At 41.5% G+C, this 25,899-nt stretch overlaps 1 protein-coding gene across 1 annotated transcript; it reads right to left on the minus strand.

Annotated features, from left to right (window-relative positions):
• Positions 1-1,802: 1,802 nt before the first annotated feature.
• Positions 1,803-25,899, minus strand: RAB7A (RAB7A, member RAS oncogene family). Its single transcript, XM_075183615.1, has 6 exons — positions 25,759-25,899; positions 8,465-8,527; positions 7,530-7,656; positions 5,390-5,608; positions 5,035-5,163; positions 1,803-3,490 (listed from the first exon to the last, which is right to left on the minus strand). The coding sequence occupies exons 2-6, from the start codon at positions 8,515-8,517 to the stop codon at positions 3,395-3,397; spliced, it is 624 nt and encodes a 207-aa protein (XP_075039716.1). The 5' UTR covers positions 8,518-8,527; positions 25,759-25,899; the 3' UTR covers positions 1,803-3,394.

A 25,899-nucleotide genomic window follows, 5' to 3' on the forward strand; every position in this document is an offset into this window, starting at 1 on the left:
AGATCAAGAGGCCTATATGACATGAAAATGGCCAGAGTCACTTTTATTTAGTAATCAGGAAAGCACCCAGAGACCATTCATCCTGATATAGATTGTAAGCTTGCGAGCAGGGCCTTCTCACCTGTCTGTTTTACCCAGTTTGTTTATTAGTTTATTACGTTTGTCCCCAATTGTAAAGCGCTACAGAATATGTTGGCGCTATATAAATAAATGATGATGATATAGCTTTACCATGTAAGTTACAGAGAGCTCTCTTATTAAGAACACATACACCAGTATTTATAGCATTGAACAATTTAAAAAAATAACTAAAATTCGTTTAACTCATGAATGTCTGGCCATTAGGGCCTTCTACCTTCCCATCTTTTGAGCCTAATCAGCTCAACTTCATAATGTCAATGCTCATTAGGTCATCCATAAATGTCACTTTCTTTTTAAATTAACATGCATAGGTCTATAACCTATACAGAGCACCTTTTTGGCAGTGAATGGTGCCATATGTAGCACCAAGGTATTACATATGACACAGATCTGCTCCAAATAGACCCAAAATAGAAACCTAGCATTAAGAGAGTGATGTTACAAAAGAACATAATTTAATTCAAGAGCTTCATTGAGTCCTGCAGGACTTAGGGCGTTCAACTGATGTATCCAAAAAACCTCTTGTGTACAAAGCCGTTTGAAGGCAAGAAAATGCAGCAGACTTTTATTTATTTTTTTTGTACATGATCCTTCCAGGAGGTTATTTGCTTAAATTCAGAGACAAACCAGAGTGGAAGTCAATATAATTGGTGTCCCACACTTACAGGAGTGTTGACACTTTACTGTTTGTTGTTTTATCCATTATCTATATGAGGCTATATTGAGAGAGATGTATTTATACGTGAGCATTGGTTATATATTATGGTCACTTCTAATATGTAACGATTACACTTTCTGGCATCAACAATTTTTCTCCAATCAGGATAAATCGCTCATAGGGGTCGATTCCATTCTCTGCAATGTGGGTGGAAGAAGCAGGAGAATCAGTGATACAATGGATGCGATTGTTCTCTCCTGGTGTAACGTAATATACATATAACCTTATCCAAAAGGAGAATGTTTTGTCAGAGGTGCGCTGCCGTGATGTACACAGTCTAAACTGTGATCCATTAACCCTTATGATGAATCGTAGGACTATACATGCTGCACTTACTGAAACCCATTTTTTTTTTATATTTTCCTTCTCTCCCTTGTGCACAGAGTATAGACAAAATGTTAGTCATAGGGACAAGGGGTTAATATTTGGAGGTCTCCCCAGTGAAAGCAGAACTGGGCAGATGTACAACAGTCCCGAGTTTATACTGCAATACTTATTTTCTACAAAGGAAACTTTCCTAAAAATATACTGGACAGAGAAGGGAAAAGAAAAACAAAGTTCTGAATGTTTTCACACAATTCCATTTTTCTAGTGTTTGGATGGGCCCTGAGCTCTTTTTCCAATTGCCAGAGGGGGAGATTAAAAGAAACCTAAATTAAAAAACAAGAAACTAGCAGACGATCACTACAGAAGGAACCTGCTATAGCGATTTTTTTTTTTCGTGGTCCGGTCGCACTTAACTCATCCAAATGGAAAGTTCACAGGGGAAAAGGCAGAAGATTAAGACAGGGCAACACAGAAATAGGAGAATGTCAGGGGGACAATAAGTCACTTCATTCTCCTAACGCCATTTTTTGGTGGACATATCCTTTAAAGACATCTTGAGATACCAGGGTGTTCCTAACCCCAGAGAAACAGTAAATGACAGGAGGAAACACACAAATCTTTTCTTGTTAAGTTTATTGGCATCATTTTCATCTTTACAGAAGAACCAGCCTACACAGTAGAATGTAGACTGTCTGGAAGAGAAACAAAATACAAAATAAAAAAAAATAATAAAAAAAAACAAACAAAAAAAGGTAGAGGTACTATATGGAAGCAAGCTACAAACGCAAGAACAGACACATTGGGGTAGCTAAACTGCCAAGGGGTGGCTCATACCAATACGAGTCTGATCCGCAGCACAAGGCCTAGGGGGGTAGAGGAGGGGGGGGGGGGGGGTGTCTATCAATTACCTGCCAGTGAAGGAAGGAAAAACATCGCAACCCCAGATTGGAAAGAGCGCTCAAATTCTATAGAATAACTGGGGGAAACCCACCCACCTAAAATTAGCAAGTGTCCCCATGTAGACGTGACAGGACTATAAAAAAAAAAAAAGGAGGAAAGAATAAGATGACTTAATACCTGTACTTAACCATACATTAAAGTCCATTATGCGCATCAATATTACAGATCTAACTGCAGTCATGGAGCTAAACAGGACAACTTGTATAATGAAATGTACGAGCCGCAGTCTCTGTAAACTCGACCCGTCGCCTACAGCGAAGGCAGCCATTGTGTGACTATTCATGAGAATGCAGCCGCTCAATCCACTGGGAGCCAGCGACATCCCCGACGCACTACTAGTGCCACGTGCATGGATAGGCTACATGTCGGAATATCACACAAATGGCCGCCCCCATCGTAAGAGACAGATGCAGTTTATTCATCACCAAAACCTGCTCCTACAGTGCCAAAAAGCTGCGATTACCAGTCTTAACATTTGCAGGCGGCCAAGCACGTAATACATGTCTTTAATTTACAGTCTAAATACCTGTTTCAATACTTAATCAAAAACAAAGAAAAACCCACTAATTTATACATTTTAATTGGTTGCATATATTAACATGTACTATAAGATTTTGACTTTTTTTTCCTAAAGCAGCAATACATAATAAATGGAATCTGTAAAAAGTTCTGATTAGTTAAAAGTAATAAGCATTAACAGAGGTACATACAAAAAAAAAAACCAAAACAAAAAAACTCAAAAACCTAGTGGAGACTAGATGGAGCTGGCAAAGGACTACAGGATAGGCAGCCTTTCTGGGTAGAGCCTTCAAAAGGGACACAGAACAATTAAAAGATTTATTTAATCTTCATGTAATATGTTAATTATACACAACTGTAAAAAGAAAAGCAAAAAAACAAAACAAAACCATATCTCCACAAGACACAAAAATTAAGTTGTTTAAACTGTATGTATTAAATGTTAACCGCTTTGCACCCAGAGGGGTCTGCGACAATATGTATTGCAGGCCACTTGGCAACACAGGGGTTAACCCGACAAGGGGCGCATAGTCCACAGGGAACTGGGGTGATGAGAACGAGGGTGTTCTGCTTATAGTACAGGTGTTTGTTTCCGTCTGGAGCGGTGCCTGGGAGCTGGAGAGGGTGCAGGCGATTACACTTTGGGCAGGGAGGGAGAGGGTCTCGTGGTTGAAGGCCTAAGTGTGATATCCGTTAGTGAAGGGCTCCTGGTTGGCCTCACCCTCTCCCTCAGCAGCTGCAGCTCTCCGCAGAGGTCTTTGCTCGGTCGTTCTTGTCCAGTTTAATGGGCTCTGGGAATTCGTTGTACAGCTCAACCTCTGTTTCCTAGGGAGGGGGGAAAAATAATAATAATCCATGAACAGGTTATTCTAACACAGGACAACTAGAAAGACCAGATCAATGTTCAGTCTATGACCTGAAGCAAAATCAATTCAACCCCCCTCCCATCTGGAACAAATGTATCTGCATACAGACAGGAGGACACACAATATCTGGTGATATCCCCTCTCCCATCGTCTGCCACTCAGATCACAATGGAAGCACTTATAACCAGAGCCCAGTCTGCCAATGCTGCAAGGAAAGCAAACCGTTACATATTCAATACCTGCCTAAATCAGGAGGGGTAGGAGATCGTAGAGTCATAAGCTGCAAATCATTTATGTGAAAGGTCCACTAATGGCTATTAAACTTAAGGCCCTGCATTGTTCAGATGGTCTCTGTAGCTGTTCTTAAGGCTGGGTACACACTATGGGTTTTTCACCCGATTATCTGGCCAGTCACACTATAAACAGCTAGGTCCGATATCGCATTAGTGTGTACGCTCCAACGGTGAACGATTAATGTGCCAAAAAACGTCGCATTGTTTGAACAACATTTTTAGTCCAGTTTAAAAATCAATGATGGGACGATGTTGCTCCAATTCTGCAGTGTGTATGCACGCAGGACCGGCAGTGTCCATAGATCTCTGAGAAGATGGTAACTCTGCACACTCCACAGCCAATGGTTATGACAGATGAAGAGCACAGATCTGAAGGTAAAACGTGTAAAATGTGCCCACTCAATAACTGTGAACCGTGGATTTGATTTTACTATTTATTGGAGTATAAAGTTACACCACAATCAATAAAATTAGTAAAATTAATAAACCATCAATAAAATAAACCACATGTGGATTACTTCTGAAGATGCCCATTGGCAATAATTCATGTTTTAATATAGAGGGTATGGAACTGACAAGAAATATTTGGTGCTCATTCCGTACATGTAACAACATCTCAATAACATGAGAACCTTTATCATGTGGAATATGTGTATAAAGAGGACGGAGGCGATTGAGTGGACATATATAGACTGTTGCAAAATCTCTTTTTTGCTTATATTGTTTGTTTTGAGAGTTGCAGACCTCGTGCAACTAGTGATTTGTGTCCGCAGCTATATCAAGTGCCAAAGATAGTGTGTACCCAGCCTGAAACACCAATTGTTCTCTATACTGTCACCAATTAGCAAATTGTACTATCCACAGTGTAGGAACCTGGGTCAGACTCACTGAGCCAGAGATATCACAAAGCACGACCTGGATGTTGTGCAAAGCTCTATAAGGATATCTCTGTGCACACACAAGTCCAAACCAATTACACAGGAAACAGTCACTTTACATAGGGCAATATGGATTATTGTACTTCACGTGAATGCAATGCAAACTCCACCCGGCAATCACCCGTCTTTCTTTGATGGGCTCCCAAGTGTGGGCTCCACAACCAAAAACAAATCAATGTAGAGAACTAAACAAATATGATGAGTCCCCAAGTGACAAGGGATGAAGTGTAGGATTGGTCACTAAACAGCAGGGGGAGCTGGACGCTCGTTACCTGTTTAAGTGCATTCCGTGCAATTGTCTGAAAAGCCTGCTCCACGTTTATAGCCTCCTTAGCACTGGTTTCAAAATAAGGGATGTTATTTTTGCTGTGACACCAAACCTGTGCTCGCTTTGTTGTGACCTGAGAGGGGGGGGGGGATAAAAAAAAAATTACAATGGTAAAAATTTTCCAGCGAAGATTCGTAGTTTAAAAAAAGGCAATATAAGTTGTACACACATTTATACCATGTGTAACTTGTGTCTCTCTATAAGTATAAACACACAATACTAGGGATTAGGGCTGATTCTTAGAACACACAATATGATAAATAGATACAACATATGAAAATAAATAAAAAGTCTCATACTTGTCTGTTTTCAAGATCTATCTTATTTCCCAGGACAACAAACGGGAAGTTTTCGGGATCTCGGGGACTAGCCTGGATAAGGAATTCATCTCTCCAACTGTCCAGGGTTTTGAACGTGTTGGGAGCCGTCACATCAAAGACCAGGACGCAGCAGTCGGCCCCTCGGTAGAAAGCCACCCCGAGCGACTGGAAGCGCTCCTGTCCGGCCGTGTCCCATATCTACAGGAGGGAATTATTACAGGGATGAAGCTGCGGAATTAGAGAGAGCTCAATACTTAGATCTTACTGTGATGTAGACGAAGATGGAAGTCAACGATCACTGAATGAAATCTACACTATTAGGCTGATAAAAACACTTTAGTAAGAAAGAAAACCACCAGCAATAAGACAGAATCAGTAATCAACGCTGAGGTTTACTTAAAAATGTTAATGAAATAAAACAGGCATTGACACATTTTCAACACACCATTAAATTGTTTTTAATGAGCAGACTACCACTCTCTATCATTTTACTACATTTAACACACAAAAGTGACTTTTTGCGACGGCTGCAAACAAATAGACGCGGTTGTTTGGGGTAATGTTTGCTTAAGGTGCAGGAAACAACAAGCTACAAATACTGGCCTGGATCTCACCAGCAAGTCACACTGATAAATGGGTGCGTAGTTTGTGACCGAAATGGGCAACATGATGTCCTTTCAGGGTCAGCACGTTGCCAACGCTCCCAGAAAGAGGCCCACACTCACTGAAGACTGGAACACAGTCAGAATAGAACACGCAAGAATCCTGCACCTGGTAACTACTGATAATGCATTTATTATTAACACTGAATCTATATAATGAGTTATTGGAGCCCTTTCTAAGACTTCTCATGTAACCAAATTAGTGAGGCTGGTGGGAAAATAACCAACACATCATGGTCTAATCTGCAACAGTTCAATGTAACAGGATTTAATTTTTTTTTTAGATAAATTTACACCATCTGCTTTATATAAGATCTCTACGTCATCCCTATACAGCCATTACATAAGCTTTCTAACTAGCTAAAGGGATCCACAAAATAGCAATGCTCTCCTTGCTTCCCCCGTCACCAATGACAGTCTTATTTCAGTATGTCTCAAGAGGCCACATATTACCCCAGAACAGGGCAATGGAGGGTAGCCGTCAGATCTGCCTTATTGTGGTTTTCTGCAGCAATTCCTTAATCACTTTTGTTTTAAAAGATATTTTGTAACCATGATTAAGACAATCTAAGTTTTGATTTAATGAACGTATAACTCTGGGCTGGCTGTGGCCATTCTGTGCTCAGTCACTGTCATGTGACTTCCCTCTTGTTCCTAACGCCTTTGGGGGGAACCGTTATCCAAAAGACCAATTCAATACTGGATTCATTCATTGCCAGACCCGTTATGTTAGTTTTCTTACAAGGAGAGATTTTTCTGCCTGGAGCAGAAACTTCTGCTGTGAAGATATTGAAAGAAACCAATAAAACTACAAAGTCTCATTCAGCCCTGCGCTCATCATCCTTACAGTGTTCTGTTGTATTTAATAACCCGCGGACAGAGCGTGAATGGTGGGTCACATATGGATTACCGATCCTTGGGGAACATACATTGCATATACTCTGCGGGTGATTGGCCAAGGAAGGAAGAAAATAAAGAAATGGTCTACATGTGATTATCTGTCACTCTCCACGGTCACTAAACATAAGACAGACAGGTGACATACAGGTGGTGTTACATGGTCAGTGTCTTTGCTATTTTGAAAGCCCCAACGCTACTGTGGTAACAATAACGAGAGCGGTTCTGCAAGAAGCATTTACAGAGCAAAATCATTCTCATAAACGGGGCGCTGTCACGCCATGTTAGTTTTTATAACCATTACATTCTGTTACAGTGTACACGTTTCCTACGCCCAACGGAGGCAGCCATTTTGAGGCCTGAAGGAAGATTCAACGGATTCATTGTGACGTTTGTACCTCATGCCTCAGTGAGGTCACTCGCTCCTCGTGAACGGATTGGCTGCCTCCGCTGTGTGTAGATGAAGGCTACACTGAGGAGTTATAAACATGCTAGTAGTTGTAGGGAACTGGCACCATCACTGTTTCACTATAGCAGATATACAAAGCTTCGTCTCTTACCTGCATTGTGACCAGTCGGTCATCCACCATTACCTCCTTGGTCAGGAAATCTGCCCCGATTGTGGCCTTGTATTGGTTAGTGAACTTCTTATTAACATACTGGTTCATGAGAGAAGTTTTCCCAACCCTAGAGGAAGAGCAGACGTTAGTAAGTGAAGGACATCCTGATGTAATGTCAGATACATTTCATAAATAAAAACTAATGATTTCAGAAGGCGCCCCACTAGCCACTAGTGTTCTTATATCAAACAGCTCATAACACAAACTTTGTTCACTACCATTATCTTGTTTGCTGTGTAATATTCATGGAACACTCAGAGAAAGTGCCGACAATTCCCCTGACAGGAGAAACCATAAACATTTGTGTTCACCAAGGTTTAACTGAGAAATGGAAGAGGAAGGAAAAATAAATAAAATATCCACAGTATGGATAAAACACTCCGTGTGTCATACAATTGAATCCTCAGCACACTCCACAATGGCCATCTGTTCGCAGACACTCTATAATATAGCTTTTATTTTTCTACATTCCCCACATGCTGTGAAAATCAAATGAGCCGAGCACAGGAGGGAGGTAGGAGAAAAACTGCGGCCATCTATAAAGACACAGCGAGAAAGGATTCAAATACAACGTTTACATCAGCTCCGAATCCGTTTAGGAATAGTTTTATAGGGTGAAATAAAATGACGGAAGTGCCGGCATAACCCAAATCCTAACAATTCCTCAGCGGATGCAGAAAAGGAAGAATCCACAACCAGCAGGAACCCAGTGACCTATTAATGACACAGGCAGAGATTGCATCTGGTCCTTCGCTCTAGAAAGATTAATATATTGCCATATGCCGCCAAGAATAGTTATTCTTCAAACCAAGGAGGCTTCCCAAGATAAATCCCACAACATCAATAAGTAAACGGTATGCTGCTACTCCACTTACCCAGAATCCCCCAGGATGATGACCTTCAGAAGCACTTTCTTTCTGGACGTCATCTTTCAAAATCTGCATGGAAAGAAGAGCAAACCTATTCAGTAACCCCACAGTAATACATAGGAGAGTACGGTCACCCACTGCAAGAGAACATTCATATATGTACAAAGCTCTAAACTATAGTCTCATATTGTGCACGTGGTGAAGTCAGCTTTGAGAGTGCTCCATGATGAAGTCAGCTTTGAGAGTGCTCCATGATGGAGAAGTCCGTGTAGGCGACACACAGTAAACAAGTCAAACAAGAAACTTGTTTTCTTCCAAAATGGAGAAGATCCATTCCCCCAAACCCACACCTCAGTTTCTAATTCATTTTTAAGCACAGTCCAAGCTACTTTGCAGATGGAGGTTAGAGGAAGGAAAAGTACATTTCTCATAAATACAGAATAGGCTGAACAGTCTAGGAGTAGAACAAAGACAACAAATCTTCTGCTGTGACAAAACACAGTTCACCAAGAACAAAACATACAGATCAGGGAATTTCAGAAAGCAATACATGGGTACATGGGTAATTGGGGAATATGAAGCCGTGCTAGAGGCGGAGTGTAGGGAGAACGATGCTAAGGCTAGGTACACACTGAAGACTTTTCCAACCAACATGTTATCTACAACGAAGGTCCGATCACTTGGACGATTAATGCACGCACACTAGTCACGTTTTAGACTATTAACGAAAGACCAACTGTCCGAACAGCGAAGTTTCACAGTCATATTGCCGTGAGCAAAGATTAGAATTAACACACACATCCCCCAAAAGAGTCGAAGCTTGAGCAGTTGCTCCTGGATCGATCGGAAACATTCACACACACTACATGAACGTTAGGTGGATTGGTCGGAAAAATATTAAACAGTACGACCAACCAAATGAGCCGACAATTAACACTTTGGAACGACTTTCGACCATCGTGTCACACTAACCTGACTTCCGGTCGAACGGTGGTATGTCGGCTGATTTGCTCGATTATTGGACAAATACGCTTCAGTGTGTACCTAGTCTAACTGAACAGTACAGCAGACATTTGCCTATATTAAGGAAACCATTGAGTCCCAGAGAAAAGGGCAAATTACTGACTAAAAACAGTGTAAATCATCATCAGCTATCTAAATAGCGCCACTAACTCTGCAGCGCTGTACAGAGAACTCTTACATCAGTCCCTGCCCCACTGGAGCTTACAGTGTAAATTGAAATTAACCTACTAGTATGTTTTTGGAGTGTGGGAGGAAACCGAAGCACCCGGAGGAAACCCACGCAAACACGGGGAGAACATACAAACTCCAAACAGATAAGGCCATGGTCAGGAATCAAATTCATGACCCCAGTGCTGCAAGGAAGAAGTGCTAACCACTATGCCACCGTGCTGCCAAGGAAAATGCATGTCTTTAATATAGAATGCCTGCTTCACCATGGTCGGGAGCGATCATCGGAAAAGGGTGACATTTGGGCAATACACAAATTAGCCCCGCTTACTGTACTATACATTGATCTGGACCATATTCAACCAATTTGTATTTGCTCCACTCAAGCAGCAATCTGCTCTGCCTGTAACCTCACACAACCACCAAGTGCAGAGTGTCTGTGTTCTGACTTTACATGAGCTGCTGTGATGTCACAAACTTTCCTTCTAGCTGCAGCTACATTTGTTTTTGACAGCTGTGATCTGCACGGTAGCAGTTTAGAGGCCAAATTGACTATTGTCCAGTCTGTACTACAGTATTTCCCATAATTTAGCATTTCTTACTCCAGTTACAGGTACCTAGTGATTGACCACCAGCAAGATGCACTATACATAGACACTATCTGCCCCCCGGTGCAGCATTCCTGATGTACGGCCGTCTGAGCTGCCACTGCCAATAGCTATTCATACTAAGCATATAATCCTTCCTTCTCCCCTACATCATACCCCCGATCTCTGGGTATTCAAACTCCCAGCATCAATAGGAGACCCGAGGTGACAGCCGGTCGCATTATTTCCAACGTCTGAAAACTAAGTGCTCATCTGGTTTATTAACTACGGTTATGGTTAAGGACAGCATTTTAGATAAATTAAAGATAAAATTAATCTACAGTGAATAGTGTAAAAACAACAAACGGAATGTACATTTATTTGAAGAACGTGCCGCTTGGGTTCAGAACCAGCTTGTGGTATCAAATGAGAACAGAGGGATTAGGAATATAAAATTAGCGGATTTCCATTTCTGTCACATTACTTGTCTCAACACCCACATCCATCTCACACACGACCTACAGATACACAGAACGGAGGAAATATTTCACACATCACCTGACCATGTAAAGCACCAGCACTTATTCAACTAACATGTGACATCACTCAATCATACCCAATAACAACAAATCAGAAAATCAGCCGTCCTCAAGCTTTATATTATATGTACTGCTGCCAAGTGTAGTTTTACAGGTGGATATTCTGGGGTATTCAGAAAAGATATTTAGTGATCCCTTTATGTAAAACTTTCAATTAAACCTATTAGGTTTTAATAGGCCACAAAACAACTGCATCTATGTGGGAAAGAAGGATACCGAAACTGTACAGGAATAAATCACAGCAGTCAGTGCTCTCCCTCTTCATGACGAAACCTTAACAGGATAATATGAGTAAAACAGGAACTCCAAGCAAACCATGAATTATGTAACATAATTCTTGCAATGTTATATACAATATACTGGAGTATGCATCCCCCCGTGTAGGTTCTAGCTATGCTGCACGCAAATATTTTCTATTTAGAAGCTAGATCTAAACGCTATGTTCTTTTGGATCTGCTGTTCTAACAGGGAGAGGAATTCATGAAGATCAAGTAACTGCATAGATAAAACTGCACGAGCTCTACAGCCACGCACCTCTCCAGACTACAGCCACGCACCTCTCCAGACTACAGCCACGCACCTCTCCAGACTACAGCCACGCACCTCTCCAGACTACAGCCACGCACCTCTCCAGACTACAGCCATGCACCTCTCCAGATCACGGCAGCACAAACCCAGGCCGAGAGGTACTGCCGTATACAATACAGCGCCACCACAAACCCAGGCTGTGAGCGGTACTGCAGTTCACAAATGGCACATGAATGTCACAATTTGAAAAGCAGAACTTAAAGGAGAAGTAGCACATTGTATGAAACCATTATATAAAGGCTTACCTTGCAGACTTGCCAAAATAACTATTTTAAAAAGAATAATTTTTTTCACAGGTTATCCAACTGTCACTGGAGTCTGCAGCTACTCGACAAACGAACAGGTTTAATTTATTCTGGTTTCTTTCATGTGCACAGGACACAGGATGGTATTTCCCAATACATCATATGACTGTGGCTGCCAATCAGTTTCTGCTTGAGACTTTACAGTACTGCCATCTACTGATTGGCAGAGTGTCTTATCTGGTTGGTGTATGTAGCTGGCATCCCTCTTGTACTAACTGACACTAAGAGAAGGGGGAAAAAATGCTCACATTTTGTGCTGTGAAGCAGTTTTCTTATATTTAGTAAACAAATACAATTTTTAAGATGATTTGGTCTTTAAGCTTGGGGAAACCCAGGCAGACCAGTAACCATGTGCTTTATATTGCAAGGAACTGAATGACACAGGGCTTGGAATCTTACAGACCAGTTATGATATATTTACAGTGCAGGATTCCAAACTCTTAAAGATTACCCTCAAAGTTTAAGAGCACTTACAATGCTCCTTTAGCCGTTACACCTGCGTTACTGGAATGTTAAACCATACACGCTAGAAGGAGTTTCTACAAACAGAGGGGAAAGCACTTAGGGCAACAGACATTTTGGAGAAATTTAGGACATGATAAAGTATTACGTCATTTGCTGGGGGGTAGGACCACGACTCCTTTCAGGATGACTATTTATAATATAAAACAGCAGACTTTCAGAATACTGCCAGCATTTAAAGAGACCCCGTGGGCTACAGACAATGGAAGCGGCTATTTTTTTGGGCCAAGGAACTCAAAGTGTTTGAATATTTATAAAGTGTAACACAGTGGTGGAATCTGTTGTGGGCTCATCCAGTTTGCAATCTATCAATGTGCAAGAAACCTGTATACTACAGCATCAAGGTAAATCTAACACTCGTGAGTCCTAGTGATCAGACAGGCCACATTAATACTAGTTCACCCATAAACGGATAGATTCCACTGTATATAGTAGACAGACACTAAGATTGTAGCCTACTCACTCACTACAAGTGCCATAACTCACTCCTCCGTAGTGTCATTGGCTCCAAGTTAATGAAGATTCAATCTCTGATAACTTTCCTAGTGAGGTAATCGAGCAGCGTTGCTACTGTATAGGTGACCGATAGGCTTTAATGATACCTTGTCATTATGAACATTTAATCCTCACTCTGAAAAGTAACCATTTAAAAAAAAATCTATTTCATTTGGTTAATTTTCATCCAGTTCCATCTACATCGTGGGTTGCAATTGATACAAACAGGGACCTGGATTCAACAGGCAATCAATACTTAGACTTTCCTGCTCTCCACAGCTTAGAGAAATCTATAGCGGAGAGAACTGAGGCTTCTGCTACCCCGATTCCTCTTTGTAATCCTGTATGCGAGTGTCTTACTCTTATTATTAAATGCTCTAAACCGACTTCCAGCGCTCCGTTTGTGGATTGCACCACTGAGAAGTGGCCGGTGGGTGTACTCTGTACTCCTGCACTGCGCTGGAAGCTGCGTGGTACTCACCAGATTAGAAAACCGCAGCCTGTGTCAAAGCAATTTCTCTTTATGGATGTTCTTCCAATAAAGAGGAACGGATCTGCAAGACTAATGATTACACATCGTGAACATACAATACAGAAAGAAGAATTTGTATTCTCCCCAGAAAATTTTGATAGCCAGGTGGCGGCAATGTAATATTTTGCAATATTATTTATGAACGTTGGAGATTATTGCCCACACCTGCCAGGACTGGTGGTCAGTGGGCTCACACACACTGCTGGCTGTAGTGCTCATGGAAGGCTAATCACTAATCTGATGTAAAAACCAAACCAACTAGGCTGTTTTGGATGATGCCTGGGGCTTCCACACAAATAAGCAAAAGTTATGACGACTACGATCACAAAGATCAATTTACTATTGAGCACCAGGGAGAAAAGCTCCATGATATTCAGATAATCATCTCCAGTAAGAAAGAGGATTCTAAAAAGTAGAATTTCAAAGTGAGAGATGAGCGCAGCATTATATGTTACTGAATATGGGGATTACTAGACACCTTCCCCTACCAACAGTATCTCACATGTAGCAGAGAACGCTGCCAACCTCCTTTGTAGCCGCTCAAACTACCTTTATTGATAGGGGGAAGTTATGTAGCAAAATGTTTTATGGGAAAAACCCCTTTTAAACAATCTCCTGTATAAAACAGGCTGGATAGGGGACTTTCTTCAATCTTCACAACAAAGTAAAATACCATATTGCAACCTTTCATCCAAGGATAAAACCAACCCATTTCTAATTCCAGAGGAACAACGACGTATTTATAGTTTATGTAGGCTGATAAGCAGGTGATTTATGAAGCGCCATGATTTGGAGGTCACATTTGTCATGTAGAAGCAGCCTAGAGACATTAACCTACAGAGATTTAGTTTAATCACATTTAAGTTTAGTGTGAAAATAGGTCCTGCTTTTATTTGTCATCCAACCACTTCCCAAATTCTGTCATACGGTTCCCTACACATCACCTAAAATACATACGAGATCTTTGTGATCATGTGACGTCTTAACGATCACAACTCTGTGCCCACAGAGTCAAGATCAGCTCCGATACGCAACTTCTATACAGCTCATTTTTTTAAATTGCATTTAAGGGATTTCCAACAAAAATAAATAAAGCAGAATAAAGATAACACTCTGCGGAGGCCGCCATATAGGCTTCCTATATATAAGCCTTCTGAAGAACACAACAGGGAGCCTTTAATGATGACAAAACACTCAGCTATAGTATATAGTACAAGGATAATGCAATTTACAATATATAGACAAGATAAACCTTTAAAATGTGTGTGAAATGGCTTATTACACTGGACCAACTTGTATTTACAGGTTAAGCCCTTCAAGAGATGCTCAGTTGCTACAATCATTGCTGCACTTAAGGAACATTATGCAACAGTATTTACTAGAGCCATTCCGATAATGATATCCAGCCAGACCTCTTGTTCCTACACACTTCTTAGAAGAAATAGGAGAAGAGATAAACAACGGGCAACAGTCTTCAAACATAAATACTTAAAGTAAGAAAGTATCACAGCAGCCAACACGCATTTCACCTAAATTGGGAGGAAGGTATGGATGGGTGCGTTATATTACTTACAACTGCCTATTTTTTAAATGATAAAATACGTTGAAGTTACCCAACTCTTTGATAAGGCATGTGTGACAGACTTTCACAGAAATATGGTAGCATCCATGAAGAATTTTTTTGTTTTGGCATTAAGCCTTTCCGCGTGTGTGGTCAAACTGGAAACAGCAAGCAGGTAAAAACAACCAGACTGACGTGACTATGAAGGAGCTCTCAAGTTTTCAAAACAAACAGGTGACTACTTAATAATGGTACAGAAAGAGGCGACAGGAATGTGAAAAGACACCGGCTGTAACCCAGCCTGAGTCACTGCTCAATGCCACTGACACATGATGCTGACTCACTACAAACAGGCAAAATGAACTTTACTCTGAACGAAGATTTCTGTGCAGGATTGTTATAGTAGAGAGTCTATTACAGGCACGCTATGTTCATCATACTGTACTGTCTACCCTCAAAATATCCAGCTTCTCAGAAGAGGACCTCGATTAACAGGCTGGGTACACGCTACAGGGTTTTAGACAATTCTCCAGCCAATCACACAATAAACCACCGTTTGGCCCGATATCGCATTAGTGTGTACGCGCCAACTATTATCGTTCCTAAGCTCATCATATCGCATTATTTGATTTTAAAGCCGAACTGAAAATCTCATTCAACAATGGAACGGTGTTGCTCTAATTCAGTCTGTATGCACTCAGGAGCGGCAGTGTCCATAGATCTCTGACTCTGTACACTCTATAATCCTTTCAGCCGACGGTTATGATAGATGAAGAGCACAGATCTGAATGTAAATCTTATATCGTGTATACACATGGATCGGCTGCTGATCAGGACTTTGGTTTTTTTTTTTTGGTTGTTGGCAAAATCTTTAAAGATGTTGCATTGGGAGAAATCTTCTGTAGTGTGTACCCAGCCTTATTGGAACATACATTAAATTATTACAGCCTAAAACAGTCGCCAAAGTGATAAAATGATTAGTAAACTCAACACTAAAACAGACAGCAATAATAATACATTGTAAAGTGGAATCAAACCATCCCGCAGACAAAAACTACTGTACTTTCTTACCAGACATTTGTTTATGGAGGATGGAAGGTAGAAGAAAGGACTAAACACAATCACTAGGGCTTATTTAAAAGTCATAAATAAGCAGAACAAAGTAGTTTCCTTATTATTTCTGTTCGTATTTGTTTATATAGCCACTTCCTGGTCTCTGAACTACCCCAAGAAAATCAATGCATTCCTTGTAACAATTCCACAACTCGGCCATATTGCAAACACCCCGTTATAAATCAATGGAGGCAATTTAATTCACTTAACTTTAGACTCAATTTTTTTTTCCCTATAACCACAATCAAATTAAAGAGTAACCCACACAGCCATACCTATATATTTCATTAGGCTCTTAGTGGAGGACTTAAGCAAATTAGAAACATATTAAAAAAAGGAAAAGTAGTGTCATTTGCTTTTACTAAACTGCACTTGAAATGTTAAATATAACTGGTTGCTATGGGCAACTATCTCTCTCCTTTGCAGCGATTTCCATAAACATTTCTCAGTGTACTCAAAAGCATTAAACTTTTTGGAACGCCGGCTAATATTGAAATAGAGCTTCACAAATTCAAGCAATAAATGGACAAGATCATTTGAGTGGATGCGGTATAGCAGAGAGCTGAAGACATAAGTATTGAAAGCTTGTAAGTATTAAGAGCCACTCTCTTTGGCTGAAACCCATTCTATGATGGAGACAACAAAGCTGCCACAGAACCTCTTGAAACACAGCGCTGTGTCAGGGTGTGTGCATCATTCCATTGTTAAAGCAGAACAACATTCACTGCAGGTGAAACGTGACAGAATCAATTAGATCTCAGATTCTTGAAATATTAACAGATATCAACCAATATTTGCATAATCCCTTGAGTGTGACGCTATGTAAACTATATAGAATTTGACCAGGACTTTTGATTTGGACCAACATGACCAGATTTTATGAATACATTATAATTTGTGTCCTTGACCAGGCCCAGAGGTTTTCTCCTGCCACCCACGCACATGGAGCATGTCAGCAAAATTAAATATCTACTTAAATAGATGTTTACCCAGACTACTTCCAACAATATCCCCAGAATGTGCATATTTGAATTTATCCGAGGAATATTGACCACAATGAATCCCAAATTCCTCCCACAACACAGCCAGGATGATCCCGCAGGACGCTCACATTTCAAAAAGTCCAAATCATTTTTCTTGGAGCTCGTACTTCTAAGCAAACTGGGCAACATCATTAGAAGACGCTGGTTCTTAACCAGACACCATTTACAAGAACCACTTCCTCCACCGTCCAACGTTTGCTTCGTGACACCTACTTGCTCATCACTCTCCCTGAGGTCTATGTATATCTAGTAGCAATACAGTGCTAGTATTGTGTAATTGTATTGGCCGCAAAACACAGTTTCAGATCACCAAGCACAGAACACCACTGTTACTTTACAGACTGACTAAAGGCCATTATTTTACTTACTGTACAGTTCCCTACAAAGCCCAATGTATTTGGTGTAACAGTTCATTTTTAAAAAACAGATTGAGATCTGTCAGGTTTGAGGTGCGCCACATATGTCTAAGTGCACCTTTATATACATGCAGTACAGGCAGCCAATACTCAGGAAACCGAGCCTCTGATGTGACCGGCACCTAATGGATGTAACACATTTGGGTATTATTTCCGCCCCCAAAGAAGCTGCCTTCATCACGTGTCTTAGTGATGCCAATGGTTACTTCACATTAAAAGGCGCAGAATGGCTGCCTCCCCGTTGGGCATAGAAGACCAATGCACTCATCTAAAAAGGTTTACTGAACATTCCCTCTACTAAAATACGTGGTGAATTCTTGCCATGGGATATGTGGCACAGAGGGGAACATGTCACAGTACAACCATGGAGAGATGTGTTCATGTGAATCATTCCAGCAGAGGATGGTTTCAGGAAATATAATGAGAAGTAATGTGAAAGTAAACCTGGAATGGATCTGTTATGTTGCAGGAGGATAATATCCCACCTAGGCCAGAATAAGGCTGGGTACACACTACAGTGTTGTCATCTGTTTATCGGGCCAATGATACGATAAACAACCGTCTGGCCCAATACCGCATTAGTGCGTAAGCTCCAACGATGAACGATTATCGTCCCAAAGCTCATCGTATAGTTTCATCCGAGTTTTAAACCAAACTAAGAATCTCGTTCAACGTTGAAATAATGTCGGGCAAATCCTGCAGTGTGTACGCACTCAGGACCGGCAGCGTCCATAGATCTCTATAGAGTGTGCAGAGTCACCATCTTTTCAGCCGATGGTTATGACAGATGAAGAGCACAGATCTGACGGTAAATAGGGTAAAACGTGTATAGTGTGTACACAGGAATCTGCATGCTGATTGGGACTTTTTTTCTTCTAAGTGGTTGGTAAAATCGTTAAGGGTATCGCATCGGGATAAATTTTCTGTCATGTGTACCCAACCTAATATAGCAAGGGCGTGTGCAAAGATATCCATATGGACAGGCCTGAATCACAGCGGTCTCCCTAAACCTGATTAGCCATAAACCAGAAGTGGCAGCCACCAGCATTCCGTACAGCCTATATATCTGACCAACAAGTATACTTACATAAAGCCTAACCAATAAAACACACGGATACGCACTTATTCAACATGTCTAAAGCCAGAAATATTCTTTACAAAATATGTAACCTAAGTGATAGATCAGCCACGACAAAGGACATTTTAATTCAAGCTCCATCTACAGCAAAATAGTCAGAAGTCTATGAGCTGCCTCTGCAAATTGTACCAATGTATCCTGATCTATCCCACCCCCCCTTTCAAATGTCCCCCTTTATTTATGTTCTGTACCCCCCGCTCCCCACATCCCCTCTTTGGAACATTAGGAAAACCAATAAGTAAGCGGTTTGTTTAAACAAAGATGACGTAGCCAGTATCTTCTTCTACTGATCAGATTATTTCTGCACTATAACGCTTTAGATGAAACAGACCAATATCCAGACCACTGGAGGGTCTTATCTGAAAGAATTCCTGCGTCTCCAGAAGGGTTAATATAGCTGCAGCTAAGCTTCGCCAGCCCGAAAACCCCAAGACTATTATATGGAGAATCATGTGGTTAATCAGCTGCTTGAGTCACAAGGGAGAAGACAGCACGGCCGGAACAAAGGGCCTTGAAAGACAGTGTAGAAACCATACCAGACAACCCCCACAGTGTACCGCCACAAGAAGGTTACGGCAGGTTGGAAATACCCAAGGTTTCTATAGGGTCACATAATGGGCTGTGTGATTAGTAACCCAGTGGTCTTTGTCCGATGAGATATTCGCGCCCTACAAAATAATGCAGTCGCAATCTCGCAGCAGTGATGGATATCTACGCTCCTTATACGACTCAGGGGCGGCTCGTTCTCTCACAACAAGCAAGAGACTGTTTATGAACAGTAAAAAAATATGGAATCTATTTGGGCTCTCGTCACTGGTCTCCACGGGCAGCACGGAGGCTCAGTGGTTAGCACGTCTGCCTTACAGCGCTGGGGTCATGATTTTGATTCCCGACCATGGCCTTATCTGTGTGGAGTTTGTATGTTCTCCCTGAGTTTGCGTGGGTTTCCTCTGGGTGCTCCGGTTTCCTCCCACACTCCAAAAATATACTAGGTTAATTGGCTGCTATCAAAAATTGACCATAGTCTCTCTGTGTATGTTAGGGAATTTAGACTGTAAGCTCCAATGGGGCAGGGACTGATGTGAATGAGTTCTCTGTACAGCGCTGCGGAATTAGTGGCGCTATATAAATAAATGGTGATGATAACTGCGGAAGATTGACTGGGGAATATTACATATCAACTTCAATATAAAACCACTTAATAAAACTTGCATGGGTAAATATTTTTGAAATGCAAATTAGTGGAACAAGAAGATGTGTTTACCAGGTAAGATCTCTGTAGGAAGTTTACAGAGAAAGGATTAGGTAAAAGGCACCATCTCAGAAGGGACTATGTACATTGGTCTATGATGGGTTACGCCTTGTATTACACTGAAGTTTGGCCCACAGACAATGGAATTTAAATCGTTTGCCAGTTTAAGTAATTAGACATTGATGTTTTTTAATGATCGCTGCTGTTTTGCAACCATTGTATGTGGTGTGTAATTATTGACAGTGTAATTAATACAAAAAGGTAAATAGAGTAACAGGTTGCTGACTAATCTACAGTCACAAATCCCTGTCTTCTACAAACACCTCAGGAAAACACCTTGTACTCCGAAAATACAATGAGTCGGTAACAAAAGAGTTCAGATTTAATGTCCTATCTTTGAGACTTAGGCTGGGTACACATTACAGGGTTTTCATCAAGTTATCTGGACAATTACAGGATAAACGACCACTAGGCCTGATATCACATTAGTGGGTATGCTCCAACAATGAGCGATTATCACATCGGGAGACATTGTCTGAAGTGTGGTCAAAAGTGCTGGGTACACACTACACAGTTTTCATCCAATAATCGGTTAAATCAGCCGACATACGACCGCTCGTTCAAAAGTGGGGTCAGTGTGTGCAGTGACACGATGGTCGAAATGTCTGCCCAAATGGACGATTGTCGCCTCATTTGGTTGGTCGTACCGTTTATTATTTTCGTTCCAATCTCGTTTCCGCTGTGTAGTGTGTATAAGTCTCCCGACCGATCCACAACAGTGAGTAAGAAATTACAGTCATTGCTCACGACAACATGGCTGTAAAAATTCGCTAAAGGGACGTCCACTCTTCCCTTTATCGTCCTAAACAAGGCTAGTGTGTATGCAGTCCATGGACCGAGCGATCGGACCATCGATCGCATGTAAAATCTATCGGCATAAAAAGTTGGTTCAAATTTCTGTAGTGCGTACCCAGCTTTAGCATCAAAGCAGGTGTGTGTGTGTATGTATGTATAATTATATATATATTATCTACACACTAATATATATATATATATATATATATATATATATCACATACATACACACACAATAAGACTAAAGATCCTATTCAAATTTAGCACAGGCACGTTATGTAAGAACACAATGAAAAACAAAACTAGTAATTCCAACAAACAGTTTTCAAAACTTTGATCTCACCATTTTATCCTAATCTCCCACAGGATTCACTTCTGACTAGACACTACCGAAACATCACTGGCCAGTACACAAACTGGTTGCACAATAATACCCATCTAATAGGATACCTGCAAGGTCATTGTGCCTATCGTGACATTGTCTAAAGTTTATTTGTGTAAAAATTAAGAATAATTTAGTCCTAAAATATATATATATATATATATCTCAACATATACTGTGATACACAAGTTAGTTAAGTTAAACAACTTAAACAAAGATATTTATTTGGGTACTATAGTGTAAAATACTCCCAAATGTCATTAGGGAATCATTGGCCTGCGGTGAGAGAGGAGGGTATAAAAAACACTTCCAAGAACTCTGATAATGAGAGATTAAAAAAGCTGATGTAGAATATTATTACAGCACAGGAATTACCTAGAAATTAATAAGTAAACTGTAATAACAGCCTCATATGTCAGTATTGCACAATGTCAGTTACAGGATGTGTTATATACCAACTGTCCTAACTGTCTCAGACACATCTCAATCATGAATTCATCTGTTTACTTACACAACTGAGTGTCTAAAATAAGACTAGTTCACAGAAATCCATCTTTGCTCACTAGGCCAGTAACAAGGTCAACCAGGAGAAAAATAAAATAAATAAAATATATATATATATATATATATATATATATATATATATATATATATATATATATATATATATATATATATGGGTTCTATTTTACAGATCTACCTTGTCCCTTAAAAATCCATGAAACACATAAGAAGTTTATCAATCAAATGTTATGTATGTCCTGGGGATGTAACAGTGGAGGATCAACGATGTCAATATAAAGGAAGACGTCTTCTGCACACAGCCTACGTTCTGACATACGTCGCTTCTCTGGGTCTGATCAAGCTGTGCGCGCTGCTTTTAGGCAAACGTCAACAACAACAAGCCTTTGTGCTTTCAAACCTCTGCAAAAACTTTGAGTGCTGTCATCCTAACATTAATTAATAACGCAGAGATGATGTATGCCTGACATTCCTTAACGTTATTTAATTTTGAAATGGTTATTTATTATTTATATTAAAAAAAAATTACAAAAAAACAAAACAAACATATGCTATTTCACAAACGGGACTAAACAAAAACATCTCATTACAAATAGTCTACATTAGGAATCAGGATGGGTACAGAGAAGCAAAGACAAATGTAATCAGGAAAAAACGTTAATGGGGTGGTGAACAAAAAAATCAGGATAGGTTTGTTTTAGTTAAAGAAACCTACAGCCCCGACAACAAATGCAAAACAAAAACTAAACTAAAGTGAAATTGAAAGCAACAGGGACAACCTTAATTGTTCTGAGAAATGAACAAACATGGCAACAGGCGAAAAATAGAATGTAAATAGGGCAGTGTGGAGGGACCACAGGAACTTGAATAGACAAGGACAATAGTGCAAATTAGACGGGGGAGGGGACACATCACAGAAGAATGGTCGGTGATGTAATATAGAATCATTTATCCCTGTCAGTCTATATTGTCATTACAATATAACAATGTTTACACAAATAGAGCGGATACATTAAAAGAGACATTAGACTGACAATTCTGCATTTCAGATGTTTCGAACACAAGTTAAGAGCATCTAAACTGAAGTGAAAATAAGAGTCATTGTAATACACAGGACAGCATATATTTGCATCCTAGTGAGTTTGCAGACATAAGCAAAATGGGGTTTAAATGCATTTATGTATTAGAAAAAAAATGCATTGAGAATGCCAGGATGTATGTGTTGCAAGATGACAATCATGGGTGCGTCCTTGATAAAAAAAAATAAAAAATAATATTCTAATGTAAGGAATCAAGGATTTGTGGCTTTTAATAAAATTGAGATGAAGGGCAGATCAAGCAAGGGTCATCAGTGAAAAGGGGAGGACTGTCGGATGAAATTAAGAAATTACACACTTACAGATTAATTAACAGGGTGCAGTGACGAGGATATTGAGGCAGGACTAAGGATTGGGGTGAATGGATACAATGAAATAAAGTAGAGCAACAACACTGGCTACATTGAAGAGAGTATATTGATGAGGAAATTGGAATGACAGTGGTTGAATAGAAGCAAATATAACTATTACAGGGTTACATTGAAGGGAGTTATTGGGATTATTGATGTCAATGGACAGGATTTAATGGAATTATTTACAGTGAATGGAATACTGGGACAGTAGAATAGTAATCAGAGTAAAGGTGTAACTTTAACCATTAGGATAACAATGAATAGGACAGACCTAAAGTGGAATGATCCTAGGTGGACAAAGAGGCAAATGTGTGGGGGGTGGCACAGTGGTTAGCATTGTTGTCTCACAAAGCAGGGGTCATAGGTTCAATTCCCACCATGACCTTAACAATATGGAGTTTGTATGATCTCCCTGGGTTTCCTCCCACAGTCCAAAAACATACAGATAACTTATTTGGCTTCTAACAAAAATTCACCCTACTGTGTGTGCTGGGTGGAGAATGTAGACAGTACATGGGCCAGAGGATGGTTTGTTGACATTGGGTTAAAGTAGGGAATTTGCAGCAGATTAATAGTTAGGACAGTAACAAAATAATACAACCATAATACAATGTACTAGTGATGTGGGTACTTGAGAAAATAAATAGGATGGAATAATGGATAAATCTTATGTTACTGTTGCATTGGGATTGAGTTGCAGTGAAGGGGTACGGTGACAGAGGTAAAGTGGGGTGTTTGGAGCAGATTAAAAGTAGGTATTATGTTATAATGTATATAGGTATTATGTTATAATGTATATAGGATACAGTGACTGTAAGGGGGTATTTGACCTTACATTGTATACAGAATATGGTGACATTGAGGGGGGTGATAGATTAATAATAAGCAGTATTACATTATACTATATACAGCATATGGTAACAGTAAGGGGGGGCAGATAAATAGACTATAATGTATATAGAATGTGGTTACAGCAAGGGAAGGTATGACAATGAGGTAAAATGAGGTATATGGAGAAGATTAATTGCAGTAGGGGCATTATATTATACTGTACATTGGGTATAGGGTGTATGACGACATGTGGTAAAGTGGGGTATTTGGGGCAGATTGATAGTAGGGCGCAATGCATTATACGGCATATTTATGATGACGGCACAGGGGTAAATGGGGCATAGTAGTAGGGAGCATTGCATCACACTGTATAAAGGAAATTGTGACAGTGTGGGAGCACAATGATAGTGGTAAAGCGGGGTATTTGGGGGAATACTGACAGTAGGAAGCATTACATTATACTGTACATATGATATGAGGCCAGTGAGGGGGTATCTGGGGCAGATGGGTAGCAGGGAGATATGGTGACAGTGAGGGGGTATCTGGGGCAGAAGGGAGATATGGGGACAGTGAGGGGGTATCTGGGGCAGATGGGTAGAAGGGAGGTATGGGGACAGTGAGGGGGTATCTGGGGCAGATGGGTAGAAGGGAGGTATGGGGACAGTGAGGGGGTATCTGGGGCAGATGGGTAGAAGGGAAGTATGGGGACAGTGATGGGGTATCTGGAGCAGATGGGTAGAAGGGAGATATGGGGACAGTGAGGGGGTATCTGGGGACAGTGAGGGGGTATCTGGAGCAGATGGGTAGAAGGGAGATATGGGGACAGTGAGGGGGTATCTGGGGCAGATGGGTAGAAGGGAAGTATGGGGACAGTGAGAAGGTATCTGGGGCAGATGAGTAGAAGGGCGATATGGGGACAGTGAGGAGGTATCTGGAGCAGATGGGTAGAAGGGAGATATGGGGACAGTGAGGGGGTATCTGGGGACAGTGAGGGGGTATCTGGAGCAGATGGGTAGAAGGGAGATATGGGGACAGTGAGGGGATATCTGGGGCAGATGGCTAGAAGGGAGATACCTGGGGCAGATGGCTAGAAGGGAGATACCTGGGGCAGATGGCTAGAAGGGAGATACCTGGGGCAGATGGCTAGAAGGGAGATATGGGGACAGTGAGGGGGTATCTGGGGCAGATGGCTAGAAGGGAGATATGGGGACAGTGAGGGGGTATCTGGGGCAGATGGGTAGCAGGGAGATATGGGGACAGTGAGGGGGTATCTGGGGCAGATGGGTAGAAGGGAGATATGGGGACAGTGAGGGGATACCTGGGGCAGATGGGTAGCAGGGAGATATGGGGACAGTGAGGGGGTAACTGGGGCAGATGGGTAGCAGGGAGATATGGGGACAGTGAGGGGGTATCTGGGGCAGATGGGTAGCAGGGAGATATGGGGACAGTGAGGGGGTATCTGGGGCAGATGGGTAGAAGGGAGATACGGGGACAGTGAGGGGGTATCTGGGGCAGATGGGTAGAAGGGAGGTATCTGGGGCAGATGGGTAGAAGGGAGATACCTGGGGCAGATGGGTAGAAGGGAGATACCTGGGGCAGATGGGTAGAAGGGAGATACCTGGGGCAGATGGGTAGAAGGGAGATATGGGGACAGTGATGGGGCATATAGGGCAGCAGGAAGCCCCGTACAGTCAGTTTGGCACTGGGAAGGGACAGGGCGGGGATGACAGAACACGGAGGGACAATGGGACCAGGCTGGACCCGCACAGGACACGGGCAGGGCGGCTGCCAGCGAAGGACACACGCAGGATGTACCGGGAGGGGCTCCAGGTCCCGGGCCGCCCAGTGACCGCGGCCTCCCGGGATGTCGGGCGCTCCCTGGCCGTCCCGCTCCCAGGACACCCGGCCTCTCTCTTACCAGCGATACGTGGATGTCGAGCGTGTGTCCGTGTCCCCCGGGCCGGTGTCGTTGTCCGCCGGGCCCACTGCTGCTGCTCTCCGCTTCCTCCGCAGCCAACCCTGCTCTCCCCAGCGGAAGTGACCAGCAGTCATGAGCCTG

The sequence above is a fragment of the Mixophyes fleayi genome, chromosome 8 (assembly GCF_038048845.1).
Source record: "Mixophyes fleayi isolate aMixFle1 chromosome 8, aMixFle1.hap1, whole genome shotgun sequence".
NCBI lineage: Eukaryota > Metazoa > Chordata > Amphibia > Anura > Limnodynastidae > Mixophyes > Mixophyes fleayi.

Excerpts from the sequence above, each read along its gene's own strand:
- RAB7A (XM_075183615.1), bottom strand. The coding sequence starts at position 8,517 with ATGACGTCCAGAAAGAAAGTGCTTCTGAAGGTCATCATCCTGGGGGAT. Across the intron at positions 7,657-8,464 it reads ATCATCCTGGGGGATTCTGG|GGTTGGGAAAACTTCTCTCA; the intron begins GTAAGTGGAGTA and ends CTCTTCCTCTAG. Across the intron at positions 5,609-7,529 it reads ACCGACTGGTCACAATGCAG|ATATGGGACACGGCCGGACA; the intron begins GTAAGAGACGAA and ends TCCCTCCTGTAG.